Raw genomic sequence first — 26,912 nt, 5'->3', positions numbered from 1 at the left:
CTTTGGATTGAATCTCCAGCAGAAAAAACCCCACGAAAAACAAATTCAATATAAACGCAAATTATTCTGACTGTCCGTGGGGGTCAGAGGCATAAAAAACAAAAAAAAAAAAAAAGCGAAGGGAAAACGAGAACTTTGAAAAAATATATGCCGATTGGAGGGGTTGCTGTTTGTTTTTTATGTCCTGCCGGACACGCACAAATCTGATGGCTAACTCCACCGTTTTCTGACGCATTCGACACTCCCCATTAAAGTTGCTTAACTTAAAGCCACTAAAGCACTGAAGTAATAAAAAAAGGAATAAAACATTTATGAGCTAAGGCAGCTAAAAGTGATGTAATAGAAAATATTACGTTCTAAAATAAGGAACTTGACTTTTATGGTTTGGGAAACAGTTATTATTTTTTTAAAGCTCCGTTTCTTTATTTCAATCAACACAATGCATGTTATCAATTTAGCCTTATTGTTTAAATTATGATCTCAGTTCATCATCATTTTAATAACTTAATGTTTTCCCTGTAATATAAATTAATTTTACGACCTAGACTAAAACTTAGGTTGCATGCCATATTTTGTCACTTATAATAACCACAAATGTATTAAAGAAAATTTAATAACGAAAACAATAAGCTGTCCCTGTTGGTTTCTATCTGTTTTCATCGACGTAAAATTCATCATACGCCACGTATGCGCCTCTGGCACCAAGGAGGATGAAACTTTCGCACGTTGCTCCGTGTTCTGACCCGCATACTAAATAAGAGACCAGCAGAAACCGAAAAAGTTGCTTCAATCTTTGTTAGATTTAATTATGTTTAAATAGGCTTAGCAGAAGTCGACACACAGCCAGAGCAAATCCAATAAATGTGGACATACACCGGCTCTAAAATGAAACTAATTAAATTTTGCACAAAGAAAATTTTATTTTGCCACATGACCTGGTTCAAATTTATTGTCATTTGTGGCATATTTTACGGACAAATGCTTTGTTTTTCGGCTTATTGCTGTTTGATTTAAAATCCTATGGGATATTTATTTAATAATGAAATTATTCAAATCCTTTGGGATATTTATTATATATTGGATTACTGCCATTGTGAGAGATAAATTTTTAAATGGTTTTACAGCTGACAGAGTGATGTTCGTGAACATCCAAAGCCCATTAGAGAAGCATGTCCAGTCATTCGCAGGGATTAAATATTCATTGTTGCAGAAAAGCTTTTGTGGCTTGACATTAACTGCACTTCACTTATTCATTTGGCAATGCAACAGATTGCAACAGGTCTAGTGGCAAAATTGGTCTGATAAAAACCTAGGTACAATAAAAAATCACTTTAAAATGTAAAAAAATATATTTATCTACAATAATTTCTCTATATCGTTCATTGTTTATTTTTGTACGGGTATGTAAAGTTTAAGCTGGTGGAAAATAAAATTATTATTCTTTTCAGCTTCACCTGCATGCGGACAAAATGGCCGCCATTCGCGTATCCGGACGCGTGTGCATGTGTGCGTATAGTATGTGTATGTGCATGAGTGCGTATGTGTGCACTTAGCCTGTTGCGTTTCCTGGTTTCCTTTTTGATTTCATTTCATTCCTACTTTATTATCCCCACACAGTAGCAGCTTTTGTTTTTCCCATTCATTCGATTTCCATCCACTTTTCCTGCAAATTTCACTGAACCTTATCGCCGGATGCAATGGACCATGAAGGAGGCAACGGACAATTGCCAGGATTGGGGGCAAGAAGGCCACGTGGGCACACAATGCGCTGTCGGCTTGAATAATACGGGTGGAGGTTAAAATTCGACATCCCGTCCGTCAATCAAAACATCCTCGACGGACAAAGATAGACGGGAATGTTGGATGCAAAAATATTGGCATTTAGAGAAGGTAAAGTCAGCAATAATCGAATGGTTTGCGGATACTCGTAAGCTGAATGAAATTTAAGTGCCGCCATCAATCACTTGATTGACATTCAAAAATTGTTATTACATTTCAAGCAAAATTTGGTCAAAAATAATTTCTAGAAAAAAGTTTAACACCTTTTGCAGACAACTTCCACCAAAAATGATATCAACAAATTTTTTTTATTTATAAATTTAAAAACACTCTTGAAAAATGTTCAAAAATTATTCGTTTGTTAATTGTTGGCATGTTTTTCAAGGAAGAACATTTGTAGGTTTCTTTGTTGCTCAATTGGTTTATCCAAAAACAAACAAACACATAAATAAGAAATGTTTTTTTGAAAGACAATATGAAAAATTACAGCTCCCCCAAACATTCGCGTGCCCCAGGTTATTCCTCCAAAATATAGCTGCTGTTGTTCTTCAATTACGCGATTTTCCCTTTGGCAGCTGGAGCCATTTCCGAGCAAGCACTTTACTTATTTATGCCGGTTTTCGCGATTCTTAAGACAAATGTGCGTTGGCATATTAAATGTGGTTATTATTTTCTGCATTAAAGGCGCAAATGTTGGGCAACAAGTTGAAGCAGTCAAGTGCAACAGGCCGGCCTCAAAAACTGGTAAACATGTTGACAGAGTCGAATGTAAACAGAGAAATCTGCTTTATGTTGCTCTCGCGATTTTCCATTTTCTTCTCTCAGCTCACACGGCGTATGAGTAATTCATGTTGTGCCTTTGCCGACCGCAAAGAATTTATGACGTTTACCCCACAGCCAAGTCAACTGATAAGCGATTATAAAGTGTGAAATGCGCAAATTATCTTTGGCTAAGGCTAAATCAGTGCAAAGACCGTAACTACTATTTATTTGATATGCTATTACTCCACAAAAATACTCGTATGTCCCACTGTTTTTTGAAATAAAGATAGGGAAGTAGAACTTTCATTTTAAAATATGTATATTTTATTCTTTATTGCTCTTCGGTTGCATTCAATCAGCATTCGCGTATATTGTACACAAAAAATACACAGAGATAGTATATAGTTAGAATAATGTAGATTTCAGTGTTTGCATGCTCCACAAATATCAAATGCATCATAAAGTATCAGCTTAAGTTACATTCAACAGATCGAGTTGCATAATTTTAGATGGAAATCATCTTTGGGTATTGTTTCCTTTAGTTCGGGGGATCTGAACTTACATTTAACATAAACCTTTTCGTTCATTACTTTTAAATATATATAGCGAAATGCAAACAACTTTCTTAAAGTTCATTACTCAATGTTAATCTGTTTGAAAATGTATGTTAAACATAGGCAATGGCATTTAGAACCAACCGACTGACTGACTGACTGACTGGCCTACTGACTTAAATTGGTTTTGACTTGACTGATCGACTTGGCGTCTCATTGAGGACTTAGGCGAGAAATGCTTTTCATCGGCACACATTCAATTAGCAATGGGTATCAAAAATACTTATCATGGCTTTACAATACACTTTAGTTACAAAAATATTTAAAATTTAATACCGTTAACAAAAATACTTGACGATCAATTACATTTTGGAAAATCTCGCTTACATTTTTGGAACAAAAATCAACTCATTTACAAGACATGTTTGGGAAAAACAAAAAGCGTATGTCGTGTTGTGTTTTGTGTGTGTGTGTGTGTGTGTGCTGTTTGATGTGCTTCTTAGGCCCAGTCCTTTTTAATCTCGAAGGTCCAGTCCCACTCCAGGTGTATATGCTTGTCGTCATCCGTGAAGACCGAACTGACCGAGTACGTGCCGCGGGAAAATGTGCCAGAGGGTGCCTCCTCAGCGGGCGTCAAATAAAATTGAATTTCCTTCTTGGGCGGATAGGAGCCAACCATATGCTTCATTTTGTCAACTAGAGAATGACAACAAATTATTCTGTTTAGTAAAGATTCACATTTGCGGCCATTCAGCACCATCTTACCAACAACTTAAAAAATTATACAATCCGAAATCAGGTTATTGCATTGGAAACAATAGGATATTAATGTAAGTTATTTAACACATAACTAAAGTTAATATTGCAAATGTTAAAAACAATACATAGACGGCACTGCAAAAGCCAAATAAAAGTGTTGTGCCATTAAACCAACTAGTTCCCATTTCTCTTTCTCAGCACAAAGTGCGTCTAGTTTGCTCGAAATTCAATCAAGAACTGAGGTGTAACTATCAATTGTGCTGCGGCCTCGGAACATTGAAGTCCCAAAAGTGCTGGAATCATGTGAGGTATACACAAACAGCATAGAATAGAGCTCAGGGTTACATTTAATTTGATTTTTCAAGAATTTTAAATGCTATCACCTAATTTGATAGTTAAATAAATCAGCTATACTATATATAACATATAACGATTAAAAAACTCCATGTTAATGCTTTACAAATCTGATAAGGAAAGCCCAACTAATAAGTTTAGAAAAAAAGAAATGGTTTTGAATTCTTGCTTTTAAACTAAAACAGCGGGCTGACTTTGTTTAAACAAAAACTGATTCTGCCACAAAACAATAAACAAATAATTAGGCAATAAAATTAATTGCCAGACTTACCATTAACACCCAAACGCGAAGTCTTTTGCACGTATTTAAGGCCATGGACAATTTCACGCTGCACAATAAAATCAATGCGCACCTTGTACTGAACACCTTCTTTGATCACAAAAAGCTGTAAAAATATATATCATTTATTGATGTAATAATGTAATCAAAGTTTTGCGATTATAGTTACCTGCTTTTTAAGCTGACTTAGGTCACCAGTAAGATCCAATTCCATATCGTCACGTCCCTCTACGACGAGGGCAAGTTTTTTTACAATAACTTTTCGCGGATCATTGGGATCTGAAAAGATAAGTTTTATCTTTAAGATAATGGGTCATACATTATACTTATTATTGCTCCCTTACCAACAATAATTTTCTCGGTCTGGGCGGCACCCAAAAGGGCTTCCTTGTAGCGCCGCAAGCTCTCGTCCTCCTGGTCGGCGGCCATTATCTCCTCGATGGTCTTTTCTGGAGGCGCCTGGTAGTTGGCATCATGAACATCCTCATCGTGGTGCTCGGGATGGTGCTTCGTCTCTGTTTCGGCCATGGCTTCTAACCTAAAACTGTCCAAGCGCAATTGTTTATTTATCAATCAATTACATTTAAATGAGTAGCGCTAGTCTTTTTTCCTGCTGGTGCTATTGTTAAATGGCTGCTGCAGACTTTGTTTAGTGTTTCTCAGTTGCTGTGCGAGAAGCATGTGGGTCATAGGCATATTTTTAGTAGTGTGAGTAACATGTTGACGATAATATTGTTTTATAGATATATGTATGTAAAAATATGCATCCATATAAATGTATGTACGCTCTTATGATTGTACAGTCTAACGACATAAACGGAAATGATCCTGATCAAGAGATTGGGAAAAACCGCTGACTCAGGTTCGAATTTGACCCCTAAAAGAATTTATGTCAGTTTTGAAAGATTATTTATTGTGCACATTTTTATAAAAAGAAAAGAAATATCTTTTTTTGGAGCTAATAGAAAGTGTATCATAAAGTTTAGTAAAACAACCATTGTACCATTAGCAATTTGTAAAGCTGATTACGTTATCATTTAATCAGCATCGAAAGGGTTTATTCATTTTTTCGGCAACACCAATGCTTCTGTTTCGAACAAATGTTAGCCTCTTCATATAACCGTTCAATAATATTGATTAAATTTCAATTATTAACGCATTGATGAACTGACGTGTGATTGGCAACGGAGCGGGGAAAAGGGGGCCGGCGACTTGCAGCTGGTTGGCTTGGAAAATAAAAAAAGGTCCAACCAAATACGGAGTGGCAGATAGATAAGGCAAGAGCGTACGATAGACAGAGAGGGAACGGATATCGGCGGCATTGAATAATATTGACCAGAACGGGCGACAAAAACCGAAAACCCTCCGCCCCGCCAACGCCTTTATTATTATCTTGCTTTGTTTCCCATTATCTAAATACACGTCGCTTGCTTTATGTCCATTTTCAACGAATGTTGGGCCAATAATAATTCTCTATTCTCCAGATTTGGCTTTATAAATCGGACAGCGCAAAAACCGAACATGAAATTAAAATGTTATTACTTGACATCAACTTGTTGTGAGATAATAAAAATGTATCTATACAAACAATTTTGCAAGCACATGTGTACACAGAAAAGAAATTATGAAGATCAGTTTAAAGTTAATTAGTTTTGTTTGATTTTTTTTATAGTATTGGTTAATAACAATTAAATATAATTAAATAAGTCATGAATTACACAACAAAATAAAATCGTAAGCATTTTTTTATGTTTAACTCCAAAGTTCAATAGTTTTTTGTGTATTGTTTTGATACCTTTATATCAGGTTTATTTTTATAGCACTAAATACTTTTTTTTTTGCATGTGTGGGAATACAAAAAAATAATAAACATTTTTCGAACTAAGATCGAAAGTTTGGGCCAACAAATACAATCGGAATAATTAACGTTGGGTGAGAAAAGGTAATTTCAAGAACAATATCTGACCAAACAGAATTTTCAAATTCCAAACAAAACTGCGAGAAGAGAGAGATAGATGATGATGGGCGGGGGCGGGGAACGTGAGAGAGAGACGGACACGACCCCCCGCCAGACTGTGGGGATAATTCAAGGAAAAGTACGAACCATGCCAGTTTTTTTTTTTCGTTTTTTTGATAAAGAAATGTGGACGAAGAATGTTAAGACCCAGACGTATGAATCACACACACCAATTCACACACACACGCACACTAACGCCGGCACATGCATCGTCACTGATTTTGAAGTACAATTTTTTGGGAGTGGTTCCTGGCCAACAGATAAGCAAATGTTTGCGAACAATGCTAACCGATTTTATATTACTATAGTTAAATTCGATACTATTATAAAAAACATGCATTGGCACGCAACGCATCACACACACACATTTCTGCAAACAGCGACGCGCACTCACCTTTCTAATAAGCAAAATTATTCAAAAACTATGGTGTTTTCAAAACTTTTTTCTTGACGGTAACGTGCCCAGCTAGCTTATCTATTTTTTTGAATTTTTCAACTTATTTCTTACTTAGTTTTAAACAAAGCAAAATATAACGAAAAACACTCGGCGAAAGAGCTGGAACAGAAATCGATGTTAGCCTAAAAAGTATCGATAGTAGGTGAACTTAGAATTATGAGTGTGAACTTAGGCTATTTCGCCGATAACTCCAAAATGATAAAAAAAATAAATTAATACTCTTTCAAAAAATAATGTTTTTAGTCCTTTAAAACTTGAAATCATTAAACCATTTAATGAAATGTATATAAACGTATAAAACATATTTATTTAACATTTGATGGCCTATTTAAAAACAACTATCAGTTGAATGGCACTGCTCGTGTAAATCTGGCAACGCCACCCTTACAAACCAGCTGTTTATTACTTCATCGGCGAGTTTTGTGGGGATATTTCGGAAAATGGCATCCCAATACCTGAGCCAATTAAATACGGCGGACAAACTGGCCGCCGAGCCTTGGCCGGAAGACACCACACTCTACCAGGTAAGTTGGCACTATAAAGCTTAATTCTTTTAGTTATCATTTTCCACTTCCATGTCTTCTCGAACCAAAAGCCATATGAGGCAGAGCAGATCCTTTTGCCGGAGAATGCCAGTTGCCTGGCGGTAAAAGCTTACTTAAAGATGTGCAACCTACCTTTTGGAGTCCGATCCTGCGCGAATGCGGAGCACATGTCCCCGGGCGGCCGGATGACCAAGCTGCCCTTCATCCGCGCGGGAGCATTTATCTTTGCGGAGTTCGAACCGATTGTGAACTTTGTGGAGCAGAAGGACATGGCCATTGGCAGCTGGCAAGACGAGGACGAAAAGGCCGACATGCGCACCTACGTTTCCTTGGTTGAAAACATCTTTACCATGGCGGAGCTGTATATCAGCTTTAAGAACGAGCGTGTCTACAAGGAGGTAACTGCTCCCCGGAACGGAGTTGTCTTTCCTTGGCCCCTCAATCACATGCAAAACTATGGCAAGCGGAGGAACGCTCTTCGTTTGCTGAAGGTCTACCAGTGGGATGATCTGAACATTGACAACGTCATCGAGAAGGTGGCCAAGTGCTGTGAGACACTCGAATATAAACTGAAGGAATCCCCCGAAACTCCTTTCTTCTACGGCGATCAGCCCTGCGAACTGGATGCAATCGCCTTTGGACACCTCTTCAGCATACTCACCACAAATCTGCCCAACATGGCGCTGGCGCAGACAGTGCAGAAGTTTAAGCATCTGGTTGAGTTCTGTCGTTTCGTCGATGAGAAGTACTTTCAGACCAGGTGCCTGCCAAATTAGCTATCGCACTAAATTGCTCGCATAAATGTCAAGTTATATATGTAAATATTATTTTCTTTTCATGTTGCTGTACAAGTACTTTATTGAGCGATTTGTATGCTTTGAAATATGTTCTGCACATCCCTTTTTATTAGATGTGTCTATCCGATTTAATTTCAAATTTGAAAGTTATATAGATTTATGAAAAAATTTTGCTAAAAGCTATACAAATTTAAGTTATATATTCTTTTTGTTTTATGTGCTGCACAAGCGCGTTAATCTGCAACATTGCTTCTGTTCAAGCTTCAGAAAGACTATTTAAAACGCCTTAAATTAAACTGCAGCTACCCGCATTTGATGACCGTTATAAGAAAGTTTTGTCTAAGGTGTCCATTATTGTTTTATAAACTGTCAGTGGGCCTTAGATTAAATGTTAAAAACGGTGCTTAATGTTATTCAGCCAAAACTAATAATAAAAATTTACACCCTTTATTTTCAGCAAATAATTTCAAGTCTTAAATTTACCTGTTATTGCGAGTGTGTAAATAAACGGTTAATATTTGAATACAAAAAAAAAAAAGAAACTCAAAACTGCATTTTTGGAACCTGTAACTTTATTTGTAGTTGTTTTGAAATTTCAGCGAATTCCAGCAATGTCGATTCGATTTATTTTGAAGGTCTGTCTATCGATTTAATTGTTGACAAACGCAAATAACAGCTGTTCTATGATAAAATGCCGCCGAAAAGGGGAGGTAACAACTTGTAAAAAATTAAATTATTAATGCTCATTGTAATTAAAAAATATATATTTAATAAGTACATATAAAAATATTTCAGTTGCTATGAGGAAAAAGTACTTTCGGTGGACCCAGAAGGCCACAAAACGCCTGTTGAAAATGTGGCTGGAGAATCTGTCTGACTTTAGGGGGTACCGCAAAAATATATCTATTATTAAGGAAATGGCAAACAACATGAAGGAATTTGAAATTTCTACCGTTGAAATAAAGGCAAAAATGGACAACATGAAGAGAAAATACCGGTATTTACAAATAACATAATATTTAAGTATATGTATATTAACGTCTTTGGTTTTCTTTTAGAACGGAGTCCCTGCGAATTATTTCATCACGAATTAAAAAGTCCAAATGGCTATATTTTCCCAAAATGCAACATATTATGGAAAATAGTGATGATGATATCTTCGAAAGTGACTCAGATTCTTCGAAAGAATTTGAATTTCCATTCACCGACATTAAAAGAAATGGCATTGAACGTTATAAAAGAAATCATGGCCAAGCAGAGGATTGTGATGAAAGCGATGAAGAAATCCGGCCTACTCAGTTATATTTAGGTAAAGAAAAAACACTATCATTGTAGTCTCCAAAACAAATCAAAACTTTTTATTTTTAAGGAGGATCTAATTTCAAGGAGGCAAACAACCGAAAACAGACTTCCGTTCGTTTAAAAAAAAGTGGAGCAGATAATGGGGATTTCCGACTCAACCACAACAGTTTCAGAAATGAAATGAATATGGCTTTAAGCTCTGATTTTGACATCGAGAAGAGCAGTGATTCTTTTGACGATGAGGGAGTCACAAGCTTTTTCACACCGTCCACTAAAAGGAACTATAAATATGTACGAAGAATTAATTCATTAATTTAAATGATATATAACCCCTTTAACAATTTCAGAAACAAGAGGTTAACTACAGCAAAGGTAAATCCAAGAACAGCCAATATTCAGCTCTGGCATTTTATTTTTGTACTTTACAAATAATTATATCTCTATATTGTTTACAGAGAATAGTTTCGTTGAAGAAAAGTCAACTGATGAAAGAAGTTCGGGGAATGAATCCGATTCTTCCGATGATTTAATTTTCTCCAAATGGAACATTAAGCACTATGAACTCGATCAAGCCGAAGCTGTGGAAGAAAAAACTTTGGCCGTTCAACGAAAAACCCTTAAAGCCATGCAAGCAATGGCCGAAGATCTTTCCAGTTTTCATGAAAATTTCCTTAAGGCGATCAAACCAACATTCCAAAAACACGCTTAATAGCCAATTAAGGATCGTTAGTTAATATCATTTGTGATATGTTTATAACTACTTTCATGAGTTAATGGAAATTAAATAAATGTACAAATTTTAAATACATATATTTTTGTTATTTATTTATTATAAGAATTAATTTAGATTATTATTATGAATGCAATGTACATATTCTTGCATGCGCCACTTATGATTCTTGCTAACGCAGTCATACAAAACAATCGGATGATCCTCGAAAATAAAAGCTTAACGACAGTTTGTCCAGGTTTAGCAGTTGGTCAATTAGCCCAGTTGTAGTCTTAGTTGCCGACCTGGTGTATTGCCGGTCCCGATGGTTCGTTTTCTGGCGCTGGAGCAGCACTGTTACTGGCGGGCGGTGGTACTGGAGGTGCGAACACATGGGCCATTTGCGGCGGCAACGGCGTTGGCTGCGTGGGAAACAATCCGCCCATCGAGGGCTGCACCTGTGGATACGACGGCACCGTCTGGGCGCCGGCCGGATAGGAGAGCACCGCCGGTGCGGACATGTAAGCCTGTTGCGGTGCAGAGAACATGGGCACAGCCGCTGGCGCTGCCGTGGCCTGGGGAAAAGGCAGCTGGGCGGCTGGAATGCCACCTAAAGTAGCTGTGTTCTGTTGTTGTGTACTTGGATCGTAAACGCCGGGTATAAAGATGTTAGCTGGCGGTGGCAAAGGTTGCGCTGGTGGCGGAACCTGAACTTGCGACACGTCAGCGACTGCAACTGCAGCTGCAGCTGGCGCTTGAGCTGGAGCTGCAGCTGGAACTTGAACTGGAGCGGGCTCGGCTATGTTAGCCTGCGTTTCCAGTGCAGCGGTGAGTGCATCGGTGGCCTCATCCGGATTAAAGTAGGTCTTGAACAGGCTCTGTGCCGGTGGCTCAATGGTGGGCGGAGGTCTGACCTCGGCGTTCGTCGATCCAAAGGTGTTGGCCAGCGGCGGTATGTAAGGCAATGTTGGTGAGACCACAGCGGATCCAGCTGTGGCTACAGGAGCACCGGCTGCAGATGCAGCTACTCCGGCGGTCAGCAACGGAGCCGAGGACTCCGCGGCGGCAGTGGGACTTGCGCTGCTGGCCACAGGATCGGCCTGGACTGGAATGCGGTGCAGATAGCCAAAGCCAATGCCACAACCTAAGGCTCCCTCGCCGCCCCAAGCGGTATTCGGTTTGATGGTGACCTCGCGACAGGCATCGTCATCGAGATTGTAGACGTACATCTTCAGCGGCTGCTGCTCGTGCGTTTCGATCAGGGTAAACAAATCGTCGTTCTCGTGACGTATGGCATCTGCCCCAATCACATAGTCACTGTAGGCCCGCAGACCAGCCAACTCGGCGGGCGAATTGGGATGCACCTCAAGGATGTGCCAGACGCTCTCGTTGGCGCCTTCGAAAGAGCAAAACCGGATGCTGACGCCCAGCAGTCCCTGGCCACCCCAGCTATTGCTGGGCGTCAGGGTCAGTTCGCGGACTGTCTGCGTTTTGCTGGAATACACGGTCAGCCGCACCGGCTTGTCCACGTTCTGGCGCAGCAGCTCCTTAAGCATATCGTTGTCCTGGTCCAGACGAGTCCCGGCAATTGCCACGATAAAGTCGAAAAAGGCCTCCAGCCCTGCCTTTTGACCAGGCGAATTATCTTGCACTTTTAGTACATGGTATCCTGCAAAAGATAAATTGTGGTTTATTTGGTATTCCAATGAAAGAAACATTTGATATTTGAGTTATTAAAATTGTAATTGTAAAATTATTGTGGTTGAAAACCAACTGCCTTAATATCTTAAAACAGGAAAACGTTTTTTACTTTTTAAAACAAATTAAATTAATTTGTTGTAACTACAACAACCAAGTTAAGATACTCTCATAAAATTAGGAAATGTCGAGATTTAGGGAACTGTTAATAATTAAGTTTTTGGGTTAAGTGATTATTGTGATTGTCACAAGTGCTGTGACATCATGTCACTCATATATTCATGATGAATTATATGAAATATATTTTTGAGCTGAAGAAATAACATCTTATAGTCGACTATACCTCATTGTAGAGGTCTTGATTCTGATTGGACAAGCGGCAGGTTTACGTTTACGTGGTCCGCAGAGAGAATAGGATGTTGGTGGGCCACTTACCTTCGGTGCCGCCACCGGGAACATGGATGCTGTGGCTCGAGCCCATGGTTTGCGAGTGTGTCAACCTCTATTCCAAATAACCGGACACTGACTTTCGCAGCGCCTAAAAGCCACCGATTTTTAATTGTGCCAACAAATAAGTTCTGTTCTTCGTGGCAATTCTCGTCGTAGATATTAGTGTGGCAGCAGTTTGACAGCGACAAGATGTCATGAAAAGTAAGCGGTTGTGCTAAAATTTACAGCTGATTCAAAATTTGTACTAAATATTAGGGAAATTCTGTTTTTAGTACCGAAAAACATATTTTTAACCGTTGCGATAAAAATACTCAATAATGAATGTATTGAATGTAATGATAAAAACAATAATCATTCTCAGATAAAATATTGATTATCGGGACATTTTTAAAGCGTTTTTATTCATTTTCAGATGAGGCGATCGATTTCAAATAATTTATAGGCATTACAAAAATAGAAGAATGATGTTATGAAAATCAGAAAAACTAGCTACGAGTGGTTTGCCACAAATCGAAACTACATTTTATTGATTTCAAAATGAAGCGGTTTTGCCGGTCGAGCCATCAAAGTCTTCCCAAATAAGTTATAAAATAATTGTGTCGCCAGGACTTTACTTCATTGCCGCCGCCACCTGCCATTGCTGTTGGTACTTGGCCACGGCTTCCCGATGTTTCACCATGTCCTTTTCCCTGTAAAAACAAAAAAAACGCCTAAATTATAGGCATCCAGATCCTGGTAATAGCTACTCACATGTTCTCCAGAGTGTCACTGGAACTCTTAAGCTCCTTGGAGATGTACTCGATGCGTTTGCCGACATTCTGTCGCGAATCCTCCAATTCCTGTTTGACCAAAACGGGACCAAAAAGCTTATACACTTTGTTGTCTGGGCCCAGTAGATTGAGTTCATCCAGGACGCACTTGTTTTCGTTCAATTGGCTCTCCAGCAAAGCCCTCTGTTCGACCATTTTAATGCAGGCTGGTCAAATTTATATATATTCCATATAAATTAAAATTAACAACCAGATGGTTCGGAAGATATTACTCACATTTTTTCAGGGTCTGGTATGCCTCAACCTCAGTCTGCATCTTTTTGTACAATGCTGCGCTGTTCTTGTCCATTTTCTCTGATTTAGATGCGGGTAGATCTGTTGAGGTTGGGCTTTAATTAAGCAGTTGTTTTACCAGTTGTTAAGAATTTTAACAAATAAAGTCGGCTAAATGCATGTGAGAATGGTGCAATGTGCCCGTTTTGGATTTTATAAAGTATACCACGGTGTCCGTGGTTGCCAGGGGGTTGTGTTTGATTGGCCTTTCAACGCTTTACCAAACAGCTGTCTGTACAGTTTTATAATTTAAAAAAAGTTAAATTATTATTGATCTAGTTTTTAGTTTTTGGTTTTTATAATTGATCTAGTTTAAAGCAGTTGTTATGAGGTGCAAACCTTAATCAGAGGAAAACAAATATTGATGCAGTGTTGAATAACGTCCAAGAAATGCATGCCGCCTGATAGATAGGAAAAACTATCTTAAGCATTGTTTGGAAACGAATAAAAGCGGTTAAAAATTGATTTACCCAAAAATAATCAAAATTATAAGTGAACGATTGCAAAAAGCGAACTAGATTAAGAACAAAAGCAATCAAGCAGTCATCATGCAGTCGTAGCGTTCGGAATACGCCTATAATAACGCTGAGACAAAAGCAAAAGATTTCGCGCCGAAAAGGAGGACGGCGAAAAAAACACTGAAAGCGTTGCGAAAAACTTACAGAAAACCGATTCTAAATGGACTCTGTTGCGGGGAAAATGTTCACAAATTAAAAGCAAGTGCGTGCGGTTGTAATTGTGATCCGTAGAGCCCGTACCGCCCCGCCGCCGCCACCGCCCCGCACCCTTGCCAACAACACACATACAAAACACAAACACACACACAATGGCACCAGCGAAAAAACGCGAGAAAGACAATAATGCAGATGGCGCGGCCACCAATGGCCTAAATCTAAACGGAATGGCCAACGGAGCACCGGATGCGGGAAATGGAGGCTCCACTGTATCGCCGGCAGCCGAGGTTCAGATCAAACTCAATGGCCACCAGCAGGAGCAGGAACTCTTTTTGCAGGCCTTCGAGAGTGAGTGAAAAACAAAACCATCGGATTAACCCGGTGTCCCAACTAAATCATCCAACAAATGTTTACCTTGCAGAGCCCACGCAGATATATCGCTACCTGCGAAACCGACACGAGACCAATGTAAGTTTGTATAAGGCCGGTGCCCCAGAAATACACAACAAATATCGATGGCCCAATAACCTTCTTTGTTTTGAGCTGATATTAAATCTTTGTGACCCTATTTATAACTCTAAAACTTGACCGAAGGGGTATCCTTTCCAAAGTCTTAGCAAATCTACATTAATAAGTTAATAACGAATCAATAGATAAAAGCATCAAACTATGAAACGCCTCTTAATAAGTAAACTTATCTCCCAAACAAAGCCTATCTTCCTGAACCGCACGCTCAGCTACATGAAGGAACGCATGTCAAGGAACAACAAAAAACGTACCGGCTTCCAGGTGAACTCCATCTTGGACAGCATTACCCAAAAGTCGGAGGCTGTGAGCCAAAACTACCTGCACATCATCTACGATTCGCTGCAAGAGAAGCTGCAGTCGACGGCAACGGGCAATGATTCGGGCGAGGATTTGCTGCAGGAACAGCTACTTTGCGAACCTGGTGAGTCGGTGAGCGTGGAGACGACGCTCTACAAGATCACACGCAGCAAGCGCAAGGACAGCACGCTGGACATTCAGGAGCTGCTCAGCAAGAGCTCACAGATCGTGTACAATCCAAAGGATCACGTGGTGGAGCACGCCACCATCAGCATTCCCCTGCAAACGATGCGGCCAATGGGTGAGCAGCATACGCTGTACAAGCTGCTCTTTCGCATCAAGGTGCTGGCGCCAAGCACATGCAACGATGAGAATGCAGGTGAGTGTTTCATAGCTTCCAATTTTACCACCAAAATCAAAGCTTTCTTATTTCTTGTCCTGCAGAAACTCCACCAAACAAGCGATCGCGTCGCAATGAAAAGATGTTTGGCTCGGAGCTGATACTGTACGAAAAGTCGAGCGGCTTTATCACCGAAGGCGAATACGAGGCCATGCTGCAGCCGCTGAACACCACCAGCATTAAGTCCTTCTCACCAAAGAAATGCACCTGGGAAACGATGCCCGATAGCTACATTCCACTGTCGTTAACCTACGATGTCTACCAGCAGAGTCCCATGCTCAAGTTCCATCTGACACTGTCCAATGAGCAGCTGCCCGAGATTATTAAGGCGCCGGAGCTGCAGCGATATGTCCAGCATCTGGATGCGGTGGCCGAGATGAATCACAATAACAATAATTACAGCAACAATAACAACTGCAGTGGCTTGAAGAACGGCAGCACCTTGTGCAAATCCACGCCGGAGCACATTCAGATCGTCTACAATTTTATGTACAGCAACAATACACGCCAGCAGACAGAGTACACGCAGGAGCTGAACTGCCCGTGGTGCGGATTGGACTGCCTGCGTCTGTATGCCTTGTTGAAGCACCTTAAACTCTGCCACGCGCGCTTCAACTTCACCTACCAGCCGGCTGGAAGTGGGGCGCGCATCGATGTCACCATAAATGATGCCTACGATGGATCGTATGCCGGATCGCCTTACGACCTGGCCGGACCGTCGGGCTCCTCGTTTGCCCGCACCTGCGGACCGGTGAGACGCACCTCGGTCACCAGCCTGATGGTCTGCCGGCCAAGACGCCAGAAGACCTGCCTGGACGAGTTCCTGGAACTGGACGAGGACGAGATCAGCAACCAGCGTTCGTACATCACGGGTCACAACCGGTGAGTCAGTGAATCTTTCTAAATCGACAAAGGAATCTAATGAATTTTAGGTGCCATATGAATTTATTTTAGCTTAGCAAACGAGTTTAAAGTAAGACCATAAGAAATCAATCCTTTATTAATCTCCACTTCATTTTTAAAACCAAAAACCTTTACAGACTTTACCACCACACGGAGACCTGCCTGCCAGTGCATCCAAAGGAGCTGGACATCGACTCCGAGGGCGAAAGCGATCCGCTGTGGCTGCGCCAGAAGACCATCCAGATGATCGACGAGTTCTCCGACGTGAACGAGGGCGAAAAGGAGCTGATGAAGCTGTGGAATTTGCACGTGATGCGTCACGGATTCGTGGGCGACTGCCAGCTGCCCATTGCCTGCGAAATGTTCCTCGAGGCCAAGGGCAACGAGATTGTGCGCAAGAATCTCTACCGCAACTTCATCCTGCACATGTGTTCGCTCTTCGATTACGGCCTGATTGCCGCGGAGACGGTCTACAAAACGGTGCAGAAGTTGCAGGGCATGCTGAGCAAATATACAGCCGGTCAGGAGCTGATGCAGCGGCAGCGCGAGGAGCAGCTCAAGTTCTGGCTAGAGGTGGGCATGCACAAGAAGGTGGAGGATCCGAAGACACTCAAGTCGCCGCAAAAGCCGGCACCGGCCGCAGACCAAGCATCTACCTCCTCGGCATCGAACTCGGGAAACGGAGCCTCCAGCAGTTCGATGCAGCCGCCAAAGCGGATGCCGGCCCATCTGAAGCGCGGCGGTGCAACATCGACCGCTGGCGGTCAGGGGAAGGCGAGCGAAAACGGCAGCAACAGTAGCAATGGCACGAGCAACAACAGCAAGAACGTGGCCAAGAAGAGTGCCGATCAGCCATTCAGCACCTTGGCGAACACTAGGGAGCGGCGATCGGATCCTGGCCAGAAGCGCAGTGTCAGCGGAACGCGACTCGCTGCAGCTTCCACCGCGAAGCGCAAGCTGAACGACAAAGGTGAGTGCCACATCAGCTTGCAGCATCAGAGACCAGCATTCCAGTCCCACATCCATCGTAGTCATTCGCTTGGACACATTGTCACCGCTTCGGTTTTCATGCTGTAATCTGAGCGGGAAAATATTATTCTGTTTGTGGAGAAGACCGCTTTTCATTGAGTAAATGGGAGGCTTAAGGAATTCACTTACAGAAAAACAATAACATTTTTGCCACTTAAAGTTTTCTTTCGATTTATAAGCTAGTATACATACATAAATCAGTTTGTTTACCTTACATCGTTTTTTCTCCTATAATTTATACAAATAACTATTTAAAGAGGCTTAAGTTGTGTCTAATTACAAAGTTTAATTAACTCTAATATTATTATTTCCTTTTAAAATAATACTTCATTGACCTATTAAGCATATATCAACTGTAGAACCGCGGTAAAGCGCACATCTGTATTTAGATGCACTTGAACTAATCCCTAACCACATGCCAACAGGGAGAGAAATTGGTACATATATCATAAGCATCATAAGTGCATCAAAACCACCTATGCATCAAAACCATCGTCATGAGTTCACAATGAAAGCCCCACCGATCGAAATCAAATCAAAATTTCAATCAAAATTGATCCGTTTGGACCGTTTGTTTTATCTTTTGTACGTTTCCTTTTTTTTCTTTGGACCTTAACCGAAATTCCTCCTCTAAATGTGAACGCGCGGTCGTTGGCAGATGTGGAGCAGGCGGCGGATGAATTGCCGGAAGTGTTGGCCCACAGCGATAATGCTGTCGATGTTGGTATTATTGATGATGATGAATGTAGTGAATTTAGAGCCGTGACTGTTAATGGCATTGCGAACCCAGTTGACGACAACTGTGTGGGCAATTAATTAAATAGTAACTTGAATTGCAACACTATTTTCGATCCAAGCTAATTGCATTTGTTTTGAAACCCCGTACAGATAATGCAGCGCTGAACAAGCGACAGCGCTACAGCGACGGAAGTGCCGGGTCAGGAAACGGAAGTGGAGCAGCCAGCCGCAACAGAAGCAATAACCATTCACTGCCAGCAACCAGTAACAATAACAACAACAGTAGCAGCAGCAGCAGCAACAGCAAACGAACAATCGCCCGACGTCGATCCAGTTCGGAAAGGACCAAGGCGAGCGGATCGGCGGGAGGCGTTCGCACCAGGCTATCGGTGCCGTCGAAATACGAGAGGCGCTGACGCAGGCGCCGCCGCTGCTGCTGCTGCTGCTCCACCTCCTCCTCGTCCTCATTGATCGCCTCCCGTTGATTCACATCCATCGCAGAGCTTAGTTTGCTTAATTTTTAGTCGCCAACCTTTTTGAACGCGATGCCAAGCCAGGCACTTATTATAAACCATTATCTTTATTGCTATGTTTCTATTATGTTGTGTTGTATTTAGTTTTTGATTTATAATGTTGGACATTTGTAAAAACAAATACCTTGTCGGATTTCGCATTGACCTCAAAATTGTTTACGTGGTTCGTTGCTTTTAACGCCGACTCTTTTAAGCCTTCACTTCAGTTGTACGCCAAAATCGAAACCTAAAATCAAATATATTTAACTCTAATTTGCCAGTTACTTAACAATACAGAAGATACAGGGGCATTTTAAACGCAAAAATTCAAAACTAATTTGAATTATTTTGAATATACTTCAGATCTTGTTCAGCTCATGTAAATTCACCTTTTGTGGCAAAGAAATGAGACAAATTTATCATATGTAATTAGGGCAGAGTGTATACAAATATATATTTACAGCAATAAGCAAATCTATTTTTAAAGCTAAATGCGTACTTGACAAGCAAAACATAATTCCAAAATCACAGAAAAAACAAACACAAATTATCACTAGCGCCTACACTTACAATTAAACATACGTGCATAAATAAAACTTCACTTGAAATACACTCACACGAAAAAGGATACTGCTAAAAGCCACTGAATAAAGTATACATTTATATTTTTACAGTGCATTAATGTGATCTTAAATGTGTTTTACAGGATCTATCTTTCCAGGGTTAATTAAAAATATTTGGGAGAACAGTGTATAATTATATTTTAATATACCTAAAATTCATATTCCTTAACTTTCAATTGCCTTCATTTAGATTTCGTATATAAAATCTCTTCAAATTTCTGAACTCTTCACCCACAAAACACTTTTTCAAAAAGTATAAATACATTGTTTTTATTTTTTATAAGTAGATATATTTTGTATTAATGACATTTGAATCAACTGCCAATGAGGGGAACAAATAGTTATTGGGAGTTAGTTGCTGATTTTCAATTTATCGCATGACCTTAAACGTTAGATGTTTGAATGCACTGTCTATTTAACAAAGTTGGGGTTCTTCTTCAATATGACGAATCCCTCCATGACCGGAGTGAGGGCCAGATACTCATCGGTAGCCAGTTCGGCACGCTCGCCGATGGCCAGCAGGACGGGCGTGGTGTGGGTTTGGAAACCGGTGATCGTCTTCGGTTTGCCGGCCTGTCCCACCACATCGATGGCGATACCGACGCGGACGGGCACCTGCAGCTGGTTGAGCTCCTCGTCGAAGGTGATCAGCATGCGGGCCTGCATGGCGGGCACCAGAGTGTAGAGCAGATAGTGCGACCTGTTCAGGATCAGGTTCTTGACGTCCAGCAGGGAAACCAGCGTGGCCATCAGACCAGCCACGGCCATGGGGTTCATCAGCTGGCGATCGCTGTGATACGGACTCAGCGACAGCGTTCCCTTGCCCAAGTGAGTCAGACTCTGGGCAATGCGCACCATGAACAGATTGCTGGGATCCTTCGAGTGGTACTGCGCCAACTGGCGCAACATGGAGGCCAGACGGGCGTTATTCGTGCCGGCGCCCACCAAACCCATGGCAAAGATCGCATTGTGGGCCACCTCGGCATCGCTGTCGTGCGAGAACTTGCTCAGTGTGTCGATGATGTTTAGCTTGGGATTGGAGGCGGATATCAGGCCCAAGGCCAGGGGCACCGCACGTCGGATGGCCGGTTCGCAGTAGCGCAGCAGGTTTCCAAAGGAGCGGTACGCCATTTCGGCGCCAATGTCCTCGCCCATGGCGATCAGAGCAATACCCAGCACGGCAATCGATTGGGTGGCCGACAAGTCCTTCTCACGCTCCTTTTCCTTTTCCTTTTCCTTGTCCTGCACAAACGAAAATGTTAATGAAAAAGCTATTTAAGCTAACTATTATTAAATAAAATATTACCTTATCCTTGCCCTTGTCCTTCTTGTTCTTCTCCTTCTCGTCATCGGCATTGGTGGTCTCGTAGTGATCGGAGCAGATGTGGAGCAGCTGCTGGATCTTGAGCACATTGCCAGTGCCGGCGTATGCGCAAATGTCCACCATAGTGGTAGCCATGCTGCGGTGCGGCTCCTCCAGCACCTCCAGCGTCATCATAACGGCCTCAGTGGACTTCTGGCGTCCCAAGTAGAGCAGACCGAGGCCCAAGAAGAGGAACCTGGTGTAGGTGTCCTTCAGATCCGACTTGGTCAGGCCCATGATCGTCTGCAGCAGGATTTCGGTGATCTCAGCGTTGCATGAACCAACACTAATGAGACCCAGGGAAAGGGCCGTGATGCCCAATATCTCCACACTGGCGGAACTCTTGTTGTTGCTGCCAAACGAGAAGACCGTCTTCAGGGTGTCGATCACAATGGAGCGATTGGAGCCAGCGTAGGCGATGCCCAACCCCAGAATAGCGCCAACGCGCATGCACGAGTTCTGGTTGTCGATATAATCGGACAGCAGGGCATGAGCCGGATCGACCTCATTACGAATTCCGCAGTTGACGATTCCACAGGCGAGCAGAGCGCCAGATTTGATATTGTCGTCGGTGGAGTACAGATACTTGTCGATCATGGTCAGACCGCCATCCACATCCCACAGAAGGATCAAACCCAAAGAGGCGGTGGCCGAGAGCATACCGTGCTCCTTGTTCTTGTACAGCCACTTGTTGCCATCCTCCGACAGCAACTTGTCGACACCGAAGCCGGCATTGACGAAGCCATTCACAAAGCTGGCGGCCAGATTCTGCTTGGCAGAGTCCACTTGGATCGATGCGAAACGCGAACGCGAGTTGTCCAGATGCGACTTGTAAATATCCTCCGGGGTCTTGGGCTCCATGATGTCCAGCTCGCGAGCCAGATTAAGGAAGTGCTTGTTTAAGTTCGCATTGGACATAATCTCCATGAGATCATCGTAGTCCGGCACAGACTCATCCAGCTCGAGGCAAATCTGCTGGCGGGCCAGCATGAATGCCAACTGCTTCTGCATGGCTGGCTCCTTCGGCTCCTTGAAGATCTCCCCGATCTTGTCCATGTCGTTTAGCATCAGAGCCAATCGCATGGCCTGTGTGTGCTGGTTGAATTTGCGAGACAGCTGGAGGGCAGTCTCCAAGATAATCGTGTTGTCCGGTTCGGGAACGTAGGGATAGCAGGACTGCAGGTAGAGGCAGACTCGCGGATAGGCCGACTCGTCGACATAGTCGCCCAGCAGGTGCAGATGATCGATTTCGATCAAAAGATCACAGGCATCCGCCTCGGCGTTATGCTCCATGTTGTAGGGAATGATCTGCTTGACCAGTTCGATGAGCTGCACCCGAAAGTCGCCCGTGGTGTCGTGATAATGGGCAGAAATCTCGCCCGACAGATGACGCACATACTCGTGGCCCCAGTCCCCAATGCGCTGCTTGCGATCGCAGAGGAACCGATAGGCGAGGCAATCCTTACCACTGCCCATGGTCATCGAGAGCACCGAGATGATGTCGGCGCACAACTGGCGCGCACGCTCGTCTGGCATGTGCTTGTACACCGTCTTCATAGTGTCGTAGTGTGGACGCATAAACTTCAGCGGTTTGGGCACCGAGGTCATCGACGTGGTCGAGGCCCGTATCAACTTGGCCATCGTCTCGAGCGTGTGCTGGTAGAGCTTTGTATCCGGCTCCTGCAGTACCTGCACCAACATCTCCAGCTCCTCCTGCAGCTGCTGATCCTCGTCGGAAAGCTCCGGCTGCTCTACCTTGTCCTTGGCGTCCTTCTTTTCATCTTTCTTGGCCTTCGCATCCTTGGCATCGCCGCCCGTTGGCGCCGGCTGCGCCAGCTTCTTCTCCTGCTTGGTTTCGCCCGTCATTTTTCTAGGTTGCTATCTTGCGATGCCTACTTTTCCCCACTAGAAAATATATACCTAATTCTCGGATTAGTTTTAAACTGTAATGCGGCGTTCGCTTTTGTTCCTTTTTTTTTCGTTGTTGAAACAGCAGAATTACACAGCGCTTTTTTCAGGTGTGACCGAGTGGCGAACGCCAGGATATGCTGCGTTAGTCAGCGAAAATAAATAAATTGTCAAGCTGGTCACACTGTGGTAGATATGGCAGCCGTTTGCGATATTTTTGGATATTGTTGCCGATACTTGTAGCTCATAGAAAGGTATATATTTTTTTTGTGACAGGTAAAGGAAACCTGTATGACTGAATACTGTTAAAAAATGTTATTTGAATTGCCTTACATTTTTCAATTTTCAATATAATAAGCAAATTTAAAATATGTTCTTTCTTTTCTTTGGTGCTCAAGCAATCCAAATATTACAATCCGCAAGGTTATAAGTACGTGAGACTTTTTCGGGTTGGTATTTTTAATTCTTAATTCCAGGCAATTTTAAATAGCGAATAAATATAAACAACAAAATAAAGATTTTATATATATATTTTTTTCCCGATAACAAAATCGATAATTTTTGTATGTAAAAATACAACCATGCCTCACATTTGAAAATACCAGATTAAAGGGCATGTTGTTTTGCCCACATGTGAATTCAGTTTATTTTGTTTAAATTTAAAGCATTGTAAAGCTAATAACATGTTGAGGGTAACCCAGACCAAAAACAGCCTGCTCGATGGAGCCACCATAGCGGAGGAGCTCTATACAAGTCCAAAGGAAGGCGAGGATTTCTTTGAAAGTCTGGAGAAGCCGGCAAAGGAACCCACAAAACTTGAGCCCAGGAACACCTGTTGGTTTTATAATTTCCTAATGGTGCCAATTGTTGTAATGTAAAACCCCCTATTCCAGTCATTCGGCCGGGAGTTTTAACCACTGTGAGAGGTTCCGCATACATGGAGTATGGAAACACCAAGGTACTAGCCATTGTGGCCCCGCCAAAAGAGCTAATCCGCGCCAGCGCTCGCCGGATGAACATGGGCGTGCTCAACTGCTATGTGAATTTTGCGGCCTTCGCCACCGGGGATCTGGAATCAGTGCCAGAACGGGAACGCCACCTGAGCAGCATGTTGACCAAGGCCATGGAGCCGGTTGTTTGCCGAACGGAGTTCCTCAACTTCCAACTGGACATTCGGGTGCTTATTCTCGACGACGATGGCTGCTTGCTCAGCACGGCCATCAACTGCTGTGGTGTTGCTCTGGTGGAGTGCGGAATTTCCACCTACGATTTGATTACGGCCTCCACGGCTTGTATCTTTCGGGAACACGTTTTTCTCAATCCCAGCGCAAAGGTGGAAGAACTGCTGTGGAAGCATCGCGGCAGCAGCGGCACCAGTAGCAAATCCGAAACCTCCTCGTCTATCGAAGAACACGGTCTGATCATCACCGCGAGCATGGACACCTTTGAACAGATTGCCCAGTGCCAACAGTGCGGATATCTAAGTCCTGCTACATATGTCAAATTGCTGGACTACACGCTGGCCATCAACAAGTCGCTGCGGCAGCTGGTCAAAAGTGTCCTCAACAAGCGGGTTAAGGAGCAACACGAACTGGATCTGCGAGAGAAGGCCGAAAGCGCACTGGAGGATCAACGGTTGGCGGAAATTATCGAAAGACTAAAATCGCAGGGAGTGGATGAGTTTATACAGTCAAACATCAAGGAAGATCCTTATGTTAAAAGGCAATAGTCAATAAAATGTAGATTATGTTTAAACATATTATTTTTGTGCGCAATTCTTTTTGTTAGACTAATTGCTAAAAAAGTTCAAAAACTTTTTAATTAGATCAATGCCTAGCTAGAAATAAGTACAATTCTTTTGAGTCCTGACAAAACTTTTATTTATATTTTTGCACTTCCAAAGGTTCATAAAGTTCCGAGAAAGATAACATTACAAATGCGTAGCGCTTCAAAACATCAATTCAGACTTGTATCCTTTCGAAAGTGAATTTTTAGTACATAGTGTATTTTTAGTAATTGCTAAAATGCTTCCCTCTCGCTGCGCCAACGATCTTCTACTGCTGATCCGTGGAGGCCTCGAGCACGGCTCCTGAGTAGGCGAGATCCCAGTAGTGCTCCACCTGATGCTTTTGGAAAAATTCGCGGGCCATCTTCTCCATGGGAAAGATCTTGAACTTAATTTCGCCAAAATGCCGTCGTTGACTAGTTCCCTCCCAGACGAGCACACACGAATTGGGCACGTCCTGGCCGTCATTGCCCTTGGCTATGTCCTCCTCCCATTTGATACGGGTCAGCATCAGGCGGCGATACTTCTTCTGCTGCTTGGGACCGCCCTCGACGACGACAACACAGCAATCGCGGAACAGCACCACGGTGCCGGTCATCTGCAGTTGCTTGGCATTCGTCTCCACCTTGAACTTCTTGCTCTGGTTGTCCTGCAGATCGCGTATGCGATACACGCTCACATGCACCCCGCAACTGGTGTCCTCCCTCAGCTTGCGCTGCTTCTTCTCGCTCTTCTGCTCGCTGGTCAGCTTGCGGGCATTGTTCGCATCCTCGTGCGCCTTCTGCCGCTTTGCCATCTGCTCGCGCACATGCTGCTCCATTTTAGTGGGGTCCTGCACGGCCTCGGAGCCCAAAACGCGCATTAGATTGGAGATGCGTAGCTTGGGCTCCGGTGGGGCAACCAAGCCGAGGCGAATCTTTTCCTGCTCCTCCTTCCAGGCCTCGCGACGATTCTGGCGCCGCAGCTTCTTGCGTTCCTTTTTGGTGAGGAATACGGGCAAATAGACCGGTTTCATGGGCTCATCTAAACAAGAGTTAGAAATGAGTATATATTGAATGGTTATGCACACTTATTTACTCACTTGGCGGCTTCATTTGTGTGGGATGCTCTATGAGGTTGCTAATGGCCGACTGGCGTATGCTTATCTTACCACTCGCCTCGTCCAACGTATCCAGATCCTGGGTGAGAATGACTGAGTCCCACCACTCCATGGCGGGCACATCGTCGGGCATGTCCTGCTTGGGAGCAATCAGCGCCAGTTTGGTAGCGGACGAAATGCCCGTCTTGCGGGCTATTTGGGAAATCTCATTCTGCAGCCGCTCCAGCTGACTCTTCATGCGCATCCGTTCGGCCAGCTGCTGGAATTTTCCTGGCTCGTGAAAACGCAGCGTCCTCTTGTTCCTCACCGTCGGCTTTTGGGCTATGCGATCGTCAAAGTACTTGATGGCCTCATCTTGGGCCGATGTGGCAGATTCACTCCGCTCACCTAAGCCCGTCTGGCGCTGGAATACTTCCCGCTTTTTGGCTCGTATATTGGCTTTGAGAGTGGGCGTCACAGTGGGTATATTTATGGCTCGGCCGCTCTTGTCCACGGTGCGCCCCTCATCGTCCAGAATCAAAGGTTTCGGTCGCTCCTGCGCCTGGGCAGCAGCTGCGGCGGCGGCTGCCACGGCTGTGGGTTGAATCAGACTGGCCAAATTTCCGGTGAGCTTGGCCCGAATTTGTGCCTGCAGCTCGGCTATCTTCCTTGCTTTCTCCGAGTCCTCAGGCGTGGGTTTCTTCGATAGCGCCTGAGTGGCCAGGGCCACGGGCATTCCAATTGAGGGTACCGACGCCAGCAGGGGATCCTTGTCACGCAGATTACTCAACGCCCGCTTGCGCTCCTCGATCTCCCGCTGGGCATGGGCCATCATTAGCTTGATCTGCGTGGAACTCAGCGAGGCCGTGGCGGCCGCTTCCTCTTTTTGGTCACTTTTGCCATTCTTTTCCAGGACATCGAAGCGGGATTTCTTGGGTGCTTCGATGGCGCCGGATTCTGTGGCGGCAGCGCGCTTTTTGGACAACTTCTGCTCGTCGACGTCGCCATCCTTGCGCGTTATAATGGACGACATAATTCGCAATTAAATGGGTCGGACTAAAAAGTAAAGGTTATTTACCAACAGCTTGGCACATTCCTCGAGCGTTTAAATCGTCGATTTGCAAATGAAAAAACAGCACACAAGGTTTTTACTGAAAAATTCTTCGACAGGGTGGTTAAAAAAGAAATCAAACAGGGTTGCCTACGGCACACACATACACACTTTTCCGACCAGTGTGGCCGTTTGTCATCGTTTAATCGATTTGCAGCTCTGATTCTCTCACCTTTTTTGTCGCTCTCCGCTCCGCCATATTTGTTGAAGCCGCTTACTACCGTCTATTTTTTTCTCGTCGTGTCTGTGTGTGCTTAATTATTTGTTGTGGAAATTAAGCCAATTTCGTGTGCTTAAAAAGCGTAAAAGTTGCATTCGACTGCTAGCATGGCATCGGAGGAAGAGAATGACGATAATTTCCAGGGTGAGTACATTGTTTTAGACGGCCAAAAGTCG

At 43.2% G+C, this 26,912-nt stretch overlaps 11 protein-coding genes across 14 annotated transcripts in view; 5 read left to right on the top strand and 6 right to left on the bottom strand.

The window, feature by feature from the left end:
* Nucleotides 1–2,842: 2,842 nt before the first annotated feature.
* LOC108100377 (rho GDP-dissociation inhibitor 1) lies at nucleotides 2,843–7,091 on the bottom strand. Its single transcript, XM_017204225.2, has 5 exons — nucleotides 6,900–7,091; nucleotides 4,833–5,032; nucleotides 4,658–4,767; nucleotides 4,480–4,594; nucleotides 2,843–3,791 (listed from the first exon to the last, which is right to left on the bottom strand). The coding sequence occupies exons 2-5, from the start codon at nucleotides 5,014–5,016 to the stop codon at nucleotides 3,595–3,597; spliced, it is 606 nt and encodes a 201-aa protein (XP_017059714.1). The 5' UTR covers nucleotides 5,017–5,032; nucleotides 6,900–7,091; the 3' UTR covers nucleotides 2,843–3,594.
* On the bottom strand, nucleotides 3,675–4,444 carry LOC122319911. Its single transcript, XM_043207825.1, has 2 exons — nucleotides 3,861–4,444; nucleotides 3,675–3,791 (listed from the first exon to the last, which is right to left on the bottom strand). The coding sequence occupies exon 1, from the start codon at nucleotides 4,037–4,039 to the stop codon at nucleotides 3,935–3,937; it is 105 nt and encodes a 34-aa protein (XP_043063760.1). The 5' UTR covers nucleotides 4,040–4,444; the 3' UTR covers nucleotides 3,675–3,791; nucleotides 3,861–3,934.
* A 250-nt stretch (nucleotides 7,092–7,341) lies between the features above and the next one.
* On the top strand, nucleotides 7,342–8,768 carry LOC108100376 (metaxin-2). Its single transcript, XM_017204224.2, has 2 exons — nucleotides 7,342–7,486; nucleotides 7,558–8,768. Exons 1-2 carry the CDS (start codon nucleotides 7,403–7,405, stop codon nucleotides 8,281–8,283), a joined length of 810 nt encoding a protein of 269 aa, XP_017059713.1. The 5' UTR covers nucleotides 7,342–7,402; the 3' UTR covers nucleotides 8,284–8,768.
* A 197-nt stretch (nucleotides 8,769–8,965) lies between these two features.
* LOC108100375 lies at nucleotides 8,966–10,414 on the top strand. The gene is made up of 6 exons (XM_017204223.1): nucleotides 8,966–9,014; nucleotides 9,100–9,301; nucleotides 9,363–9,613; nucleotides 9,674–9,897; nucleotides 9,954–9,978; nucleotides 10,062–10,414. The coding sequence occupies exons 1-6, from the start codon at nucleotides 8,996–8,998 to the stop codon at nucleotides 10,313–10,315; spliced, it is 975 nt and encodes a 324-aa protein (XP_017059712.1). The 5' UTR covers nucleotides 8,966–8,995; the 3' UTR covers nucleotides 10,316–10,414.
* LOC108100374 (Golgi reassembly-stacking protein 2) lies at nucleotides 10,411–12,649 on the bottom strand. The gene is made up of 2 exons (XM_017204222.2): nucleotides 12,449–12,649; nucleotides 10,411–11,984 (listed from the first exon to the last, which is right to left on the bottom strand). The coding sequence occupies exons 1-2, from the start codon at nucleotides 12,492–12,494 to the stop codon at nucleotides 10,609–10,611; spliced, it is 1,422 nt and encodes a 473-aa protein (XP_017059711.1). The 5' UTR covers nucleotides 12,495–12,649; the 3' UTR covers nucleotides 10,411–10,608.
* Nucleotides 12,650–12,832: 183 nt separating this feature from the next.
* LOC108100378 (probable prefoldin subunit 6) lies at nucleotides 12,833–13,713 on the bottom strand. Its single transcript, XM_017204227.2, has 3 exons — nucleotides 13,510–13,713; nucleotides 13,214–13,439; nucleotides 12,833–13,152 (listed from the first exon to the last, which is right to left on the bottom strand). The coding sequence occupies exons 1-3, from the start codon at nucleotides 13,580–13,582 to the stop codon at nucleotides 13,074–13,076; spliced, it is 378 nt and encodes a 125-aa protein (XP_017059716.1). The 5' UTR covers nucleotides 13,583–13,713; the 3' UTR covers nucleotides 12,833–13,073.
* A 132-nt stretch (nucleotides 13,714–13,845) lies between these two features.
* LOC108100373 (polycomb protein Su(z)12) lies at nucleotides 13,846–19,325 on the top strand. Of its 3 annotated transcripts, XM_017204221.2 has the most exons (7): nucleotides 13,846–14,588; nucleotides 14,662–14,708; nucleotides 14,952–15,444; nucleotides 15,510–16,347; nucleotides 16,506–17,338; nucleotides 18,056–18,220; nucleotides 18,286–18,400. In XM_017204221.2, the coding sequence occupies exons 1-6, from the start codon at nucleotides 14,393–14,395 to the stop codon at nucleotides 18,211–18,213; spliced, it is 2,565 nt and encodes an 854-aa protein (XP_017059710.1). In that variant the 5' UTR covers nucleotides 13,846–14,392; the 3' UTR covers nucleotides 18,214–18,220; nucleotides 18,286–18,400. The 3 variants fall into 3 exon arrangements, with proteins under 3 accessions (XP_017059710.1, XP_017059709.1, XP_043063759.1); XM_017204220.2 differs by lacking the exon at nucleotides 18,056–18,220 and having other exon boundaries at nucleotides 18,286–19,325; XM_043207824.1 differs by lacking the exons at nucleotides 18,056–18,220; nucleotides 18,286–18,400 and adding an exon at nucleotides 17,823–18,049.
* A 199-nt stretch (nucleotides 19,326–19,524) lies between these two features.
* Nucleotides 19,525–22,688, bottom strand: LOC108100470 (26S proteasome non-ATPase regulatory subunit 2). Its single transcript, XM_017204401.2, has 2 exons — nucleotides 20,577–22,688; nucleotides 19,525–20,512 (listed from the first exon to the last, which is right to left on the bottom strand). The coding sequence occupies exons 1-2, from the start codon at nucleotides 22,497–22,499 to the stop codon at nucleotides 19,682–19,684; spliced, it is 2,754 nt and encodes a 917-aa protein (XP_017059890.1). The 5' UTR covers nucleotides 22,500–22,688; the 3' UTR covers nucleotides 19,525–19,681.
* A 449-nt stretch (nucleotides 22,689–23,137) lies between these two features.
* LOC108100272 (exosome complex component MTR3) lies at nucleotides 23,138–24,300 on the top strand. The gene is made up of 2 exons (XM_017204057.1): nucleotides 23,138–23,375; nucleotides 23,435–24,300. The coding sequence occupies exons 1-2, from the start codon at nucleotides 23,225–23,227 to the stop codon at nucleotides 24,268–24,270; spliced, it is 987 nt and encodes a 328-aa protein (XP_017059546.1). The 5' UTR covers nucleotides 23,138–23,224; the 3' UTR covers nucleotides 24,271–24,300.
* Nucleotides 24,301–24,404: 104 nt separating this feature from the next.
* Nucleotides 24,405–26,602, bottom strand: LOC108100271 (U4/U6 small nuclear ribonucleoprotein Prp3). Of its 2 annotated transcripts, XM_017204056.2 has the most exons (3): nucleotides 26,484–26,602; nucleotides 25,409–26,414; nucleotides 24,405–25,350 (listed from the first exon to the last, which is right to left on the bottom strand). In XM_017204056.2, the coding sequence occupies exons 2-3, from the start codon at nucleotides 26,238–26,240 to the stop codon at nucleotides 24,596–24,598; spliced, it is 1,587 nt and encodes a 528-aa protein (XP_017059545.1). In that variant the 5' UTR covers nucleotides 26,241–26,414; nucleotides 26,484–26,602; the 3' UTR covers nucleotides 24,405–24,595. The 2 variants fall into 2 exon arrangements, with proteins under 2 accessions (XP_017059545.1, XP_017059544.1); XM_017204055.2 differs by having other exon boundaries at nucleotides 25,409–26,602.
* A 100-nt stretch (nucleotides 26,603–26,702) lies between these two features.
* LOC108100269 (chromodomain-helicase-DNA-binding protein Mi-2 homolog) overlaps nucleotides 26,703–26,912 on the top strand; it is a 28,403-nt gene continuing 28,193 nt past the window's right edge. Inside the window, exon 1 of the mRNA XM_017204051.2 lies at nucleotides 26,703–26,880. Coding sequence (XP_017059540.1) covers nucleotides 26,844–26,880 — 37 coding nt within the window. The 5' untranslated portion in view covers nucleotides 26,703–26,843. The remainder of the gene's footprint in view (nucleotides 26,881–26,912) is intronic.

This window comes from Drosophila ficusphila, unplaced genomic scaffold, assembly GCF_018152265.1.
Source record: "Drosophila ficusphila isolate 14025-0441.05 unplaced genomic scaffold, ASM1815226v1 contig_286, whole genome shotgun sequence".
Taxonomy (NCBI): domain Eukaryota; kingdom Metazoa; phylum Arthropoda; class Insecta; order Diptera; family Drosophilidae; genus Drosophila; species Drosophila ficusphila.
Note: the sequence above shows the minus strand (reverse complement) of the source record. Positions and strands in the feature narration are given on the sequence as shown.

Bases quoted from the DNA above. Each gene is read 5' to 3' on its own strand.
- LOC122319911 (XM_043207825.1), bottom strand. From the start codon at position 4,039: ATGGGAACTAGTTGGTTTAATGGCACAACACTTTTATTTGGCTTTTGC.
- LOC108100377 (XM_017204225.2), bottom strand. From the start codon at position 5,016: ATGGCCGAAACAGAGACGAAGCACCATCCCGAGCACCACGATGAGGAT. The intron at 4,768-4,832 runs GTAAGGGAGCAA...TTATCTTTTCAG, and splicing joins GACCGAGAAAATTATTGTTG to ATCCCAATGATCCGCGAAAA. The intron at 4,595-4,657 runs GTAACTATAATC...ATATTTTTACAG, and splicing joins TAAGTCAGCTTAAAAAGCAG to CTTTTTGTGATCAAAGAAGG.
- LOC108100376 (XM_017204224.2), top strand. From the start codon at position 7,403: ATGGCATCCCAATACCTGAGCCAATTAAATACGGCGGACAAACTGGCC. The intron at 7,487-7,557 runs GTAAGTTGGCAC...TCGAACCAAAAG, and splicing joins AAGACACCACACTCTACCAG to CCATATGAGGCAGAGCAGAT.
- LOC108100375 (XM_017204223.1), top strand. The intron at 9,302-9,362 runs GTATTTACAAAT...GTTTTCTTTTAG, and splicing joins AACATGAAGAGAAAATACCG to AACGGAGTCCCTGCGAATTA. The intron at 9,898-9,953 runs GTACGAAGAATT...TAACAATTTCAG, and splicing joins CTAAAAGGAACTATAAATAT to AAACAAGAGGTTAACTACAG.
- LOC108100374 (XM_017204222.2), bottom strand. From the start codon at position 12,494: ATGGGCTCGAGCCACAGCATCCATGTTCCCGGTGGCGGCACCGAAG. The intron at 11,985-12,448 runs GTAAGTGGCCCA...TATCTTTTGCAG, and splicing joins TCCCGGTGGCGGCACCGAAG to GATACCATGTACTAAAAGTG.
- LOC108100378 (XM_017204227.2), bottom strand. From the start codon at position 13,582: ATGGACAAGAACAGCGCAGCATTGTACAAAAAGATGCAGACTGAGGTT. The intron at 13,440-13,509 runs GTGAGTAATATC...AAATTTGACCAG, and splicing joins ATACCAGACCCTGAAAAAAT to CCTGCATTAAAATGGTCGAA. The intron at 13,153-13,213 runs GTGAGTAGCTAT...TTGTTTTTACAG, and splicing joins AGTGACACTCTGGAGAACAT to GGAAAAGGACATGGTGAAAC.
- LOC108100373 (XM_017204220.2), top strand. From the start codon at position 14,393: ATGGCACCAGCGAAAAAACGCGAGAAAGACAATAATGCAGATGGCGCG. The intron at 14,709-14,951 runs GTAAGTTTGTAT...TCCCAAACAAAG, and splicing joins GAAACCGACACGAGACCAAT to CCTATCTTCCTGAACCGCAC. The intron at 16,348-16,505 runs GTGAGTCAGTGA...AAACCTTTACAG, and splicing joins TACATCACGGGTCACAACCG to ACTTTACCACCACACGGAGA.
- LOC108100470 (XM_017204401.2), bottom strand. From the start codon at position 22,499: ATGACGGGCGAAACCAAGCAGGAGAAGAAGCTGGCGCAGCCGGCGCCA. The intron at 20,513-20,576 runs GTAATATTTTAT...TCGTTTGTGCAG, and splicing joins AGGACAAGGGCAAGGATAAG to GACAAGGAAAAGGAAAAGGA.
- LOC108100272 (XM_017204057.1), top strand. From the start codon at position 23,225: ATGTTGAGGGTAACCCAGACCAAAAACAGCCTGCTCGATGGAGCCACC. The intron at 23,376-23,434 runs GTTGGTTTTATA...CCCCTATTCCAG, and splicing joins ACTTGAGCCCAGGAACACCT to TCATTCGGCCGGGAGTTTTA.
- LOC108100271 (XM_017204055.2), bottom strand. From the start codon at position 26,438: ATGTCGTCCATTATAACGCGCAAGGATGGCGACGTCGACGAGCAGAAG. The intron at 25,351-25,408 runs GTGAGTAAATAA...ACTCTTGTTTAG, and splicing joins CACACAAATGAAGCCGCCAA to ATGAGCCCATGAAACCGGTC.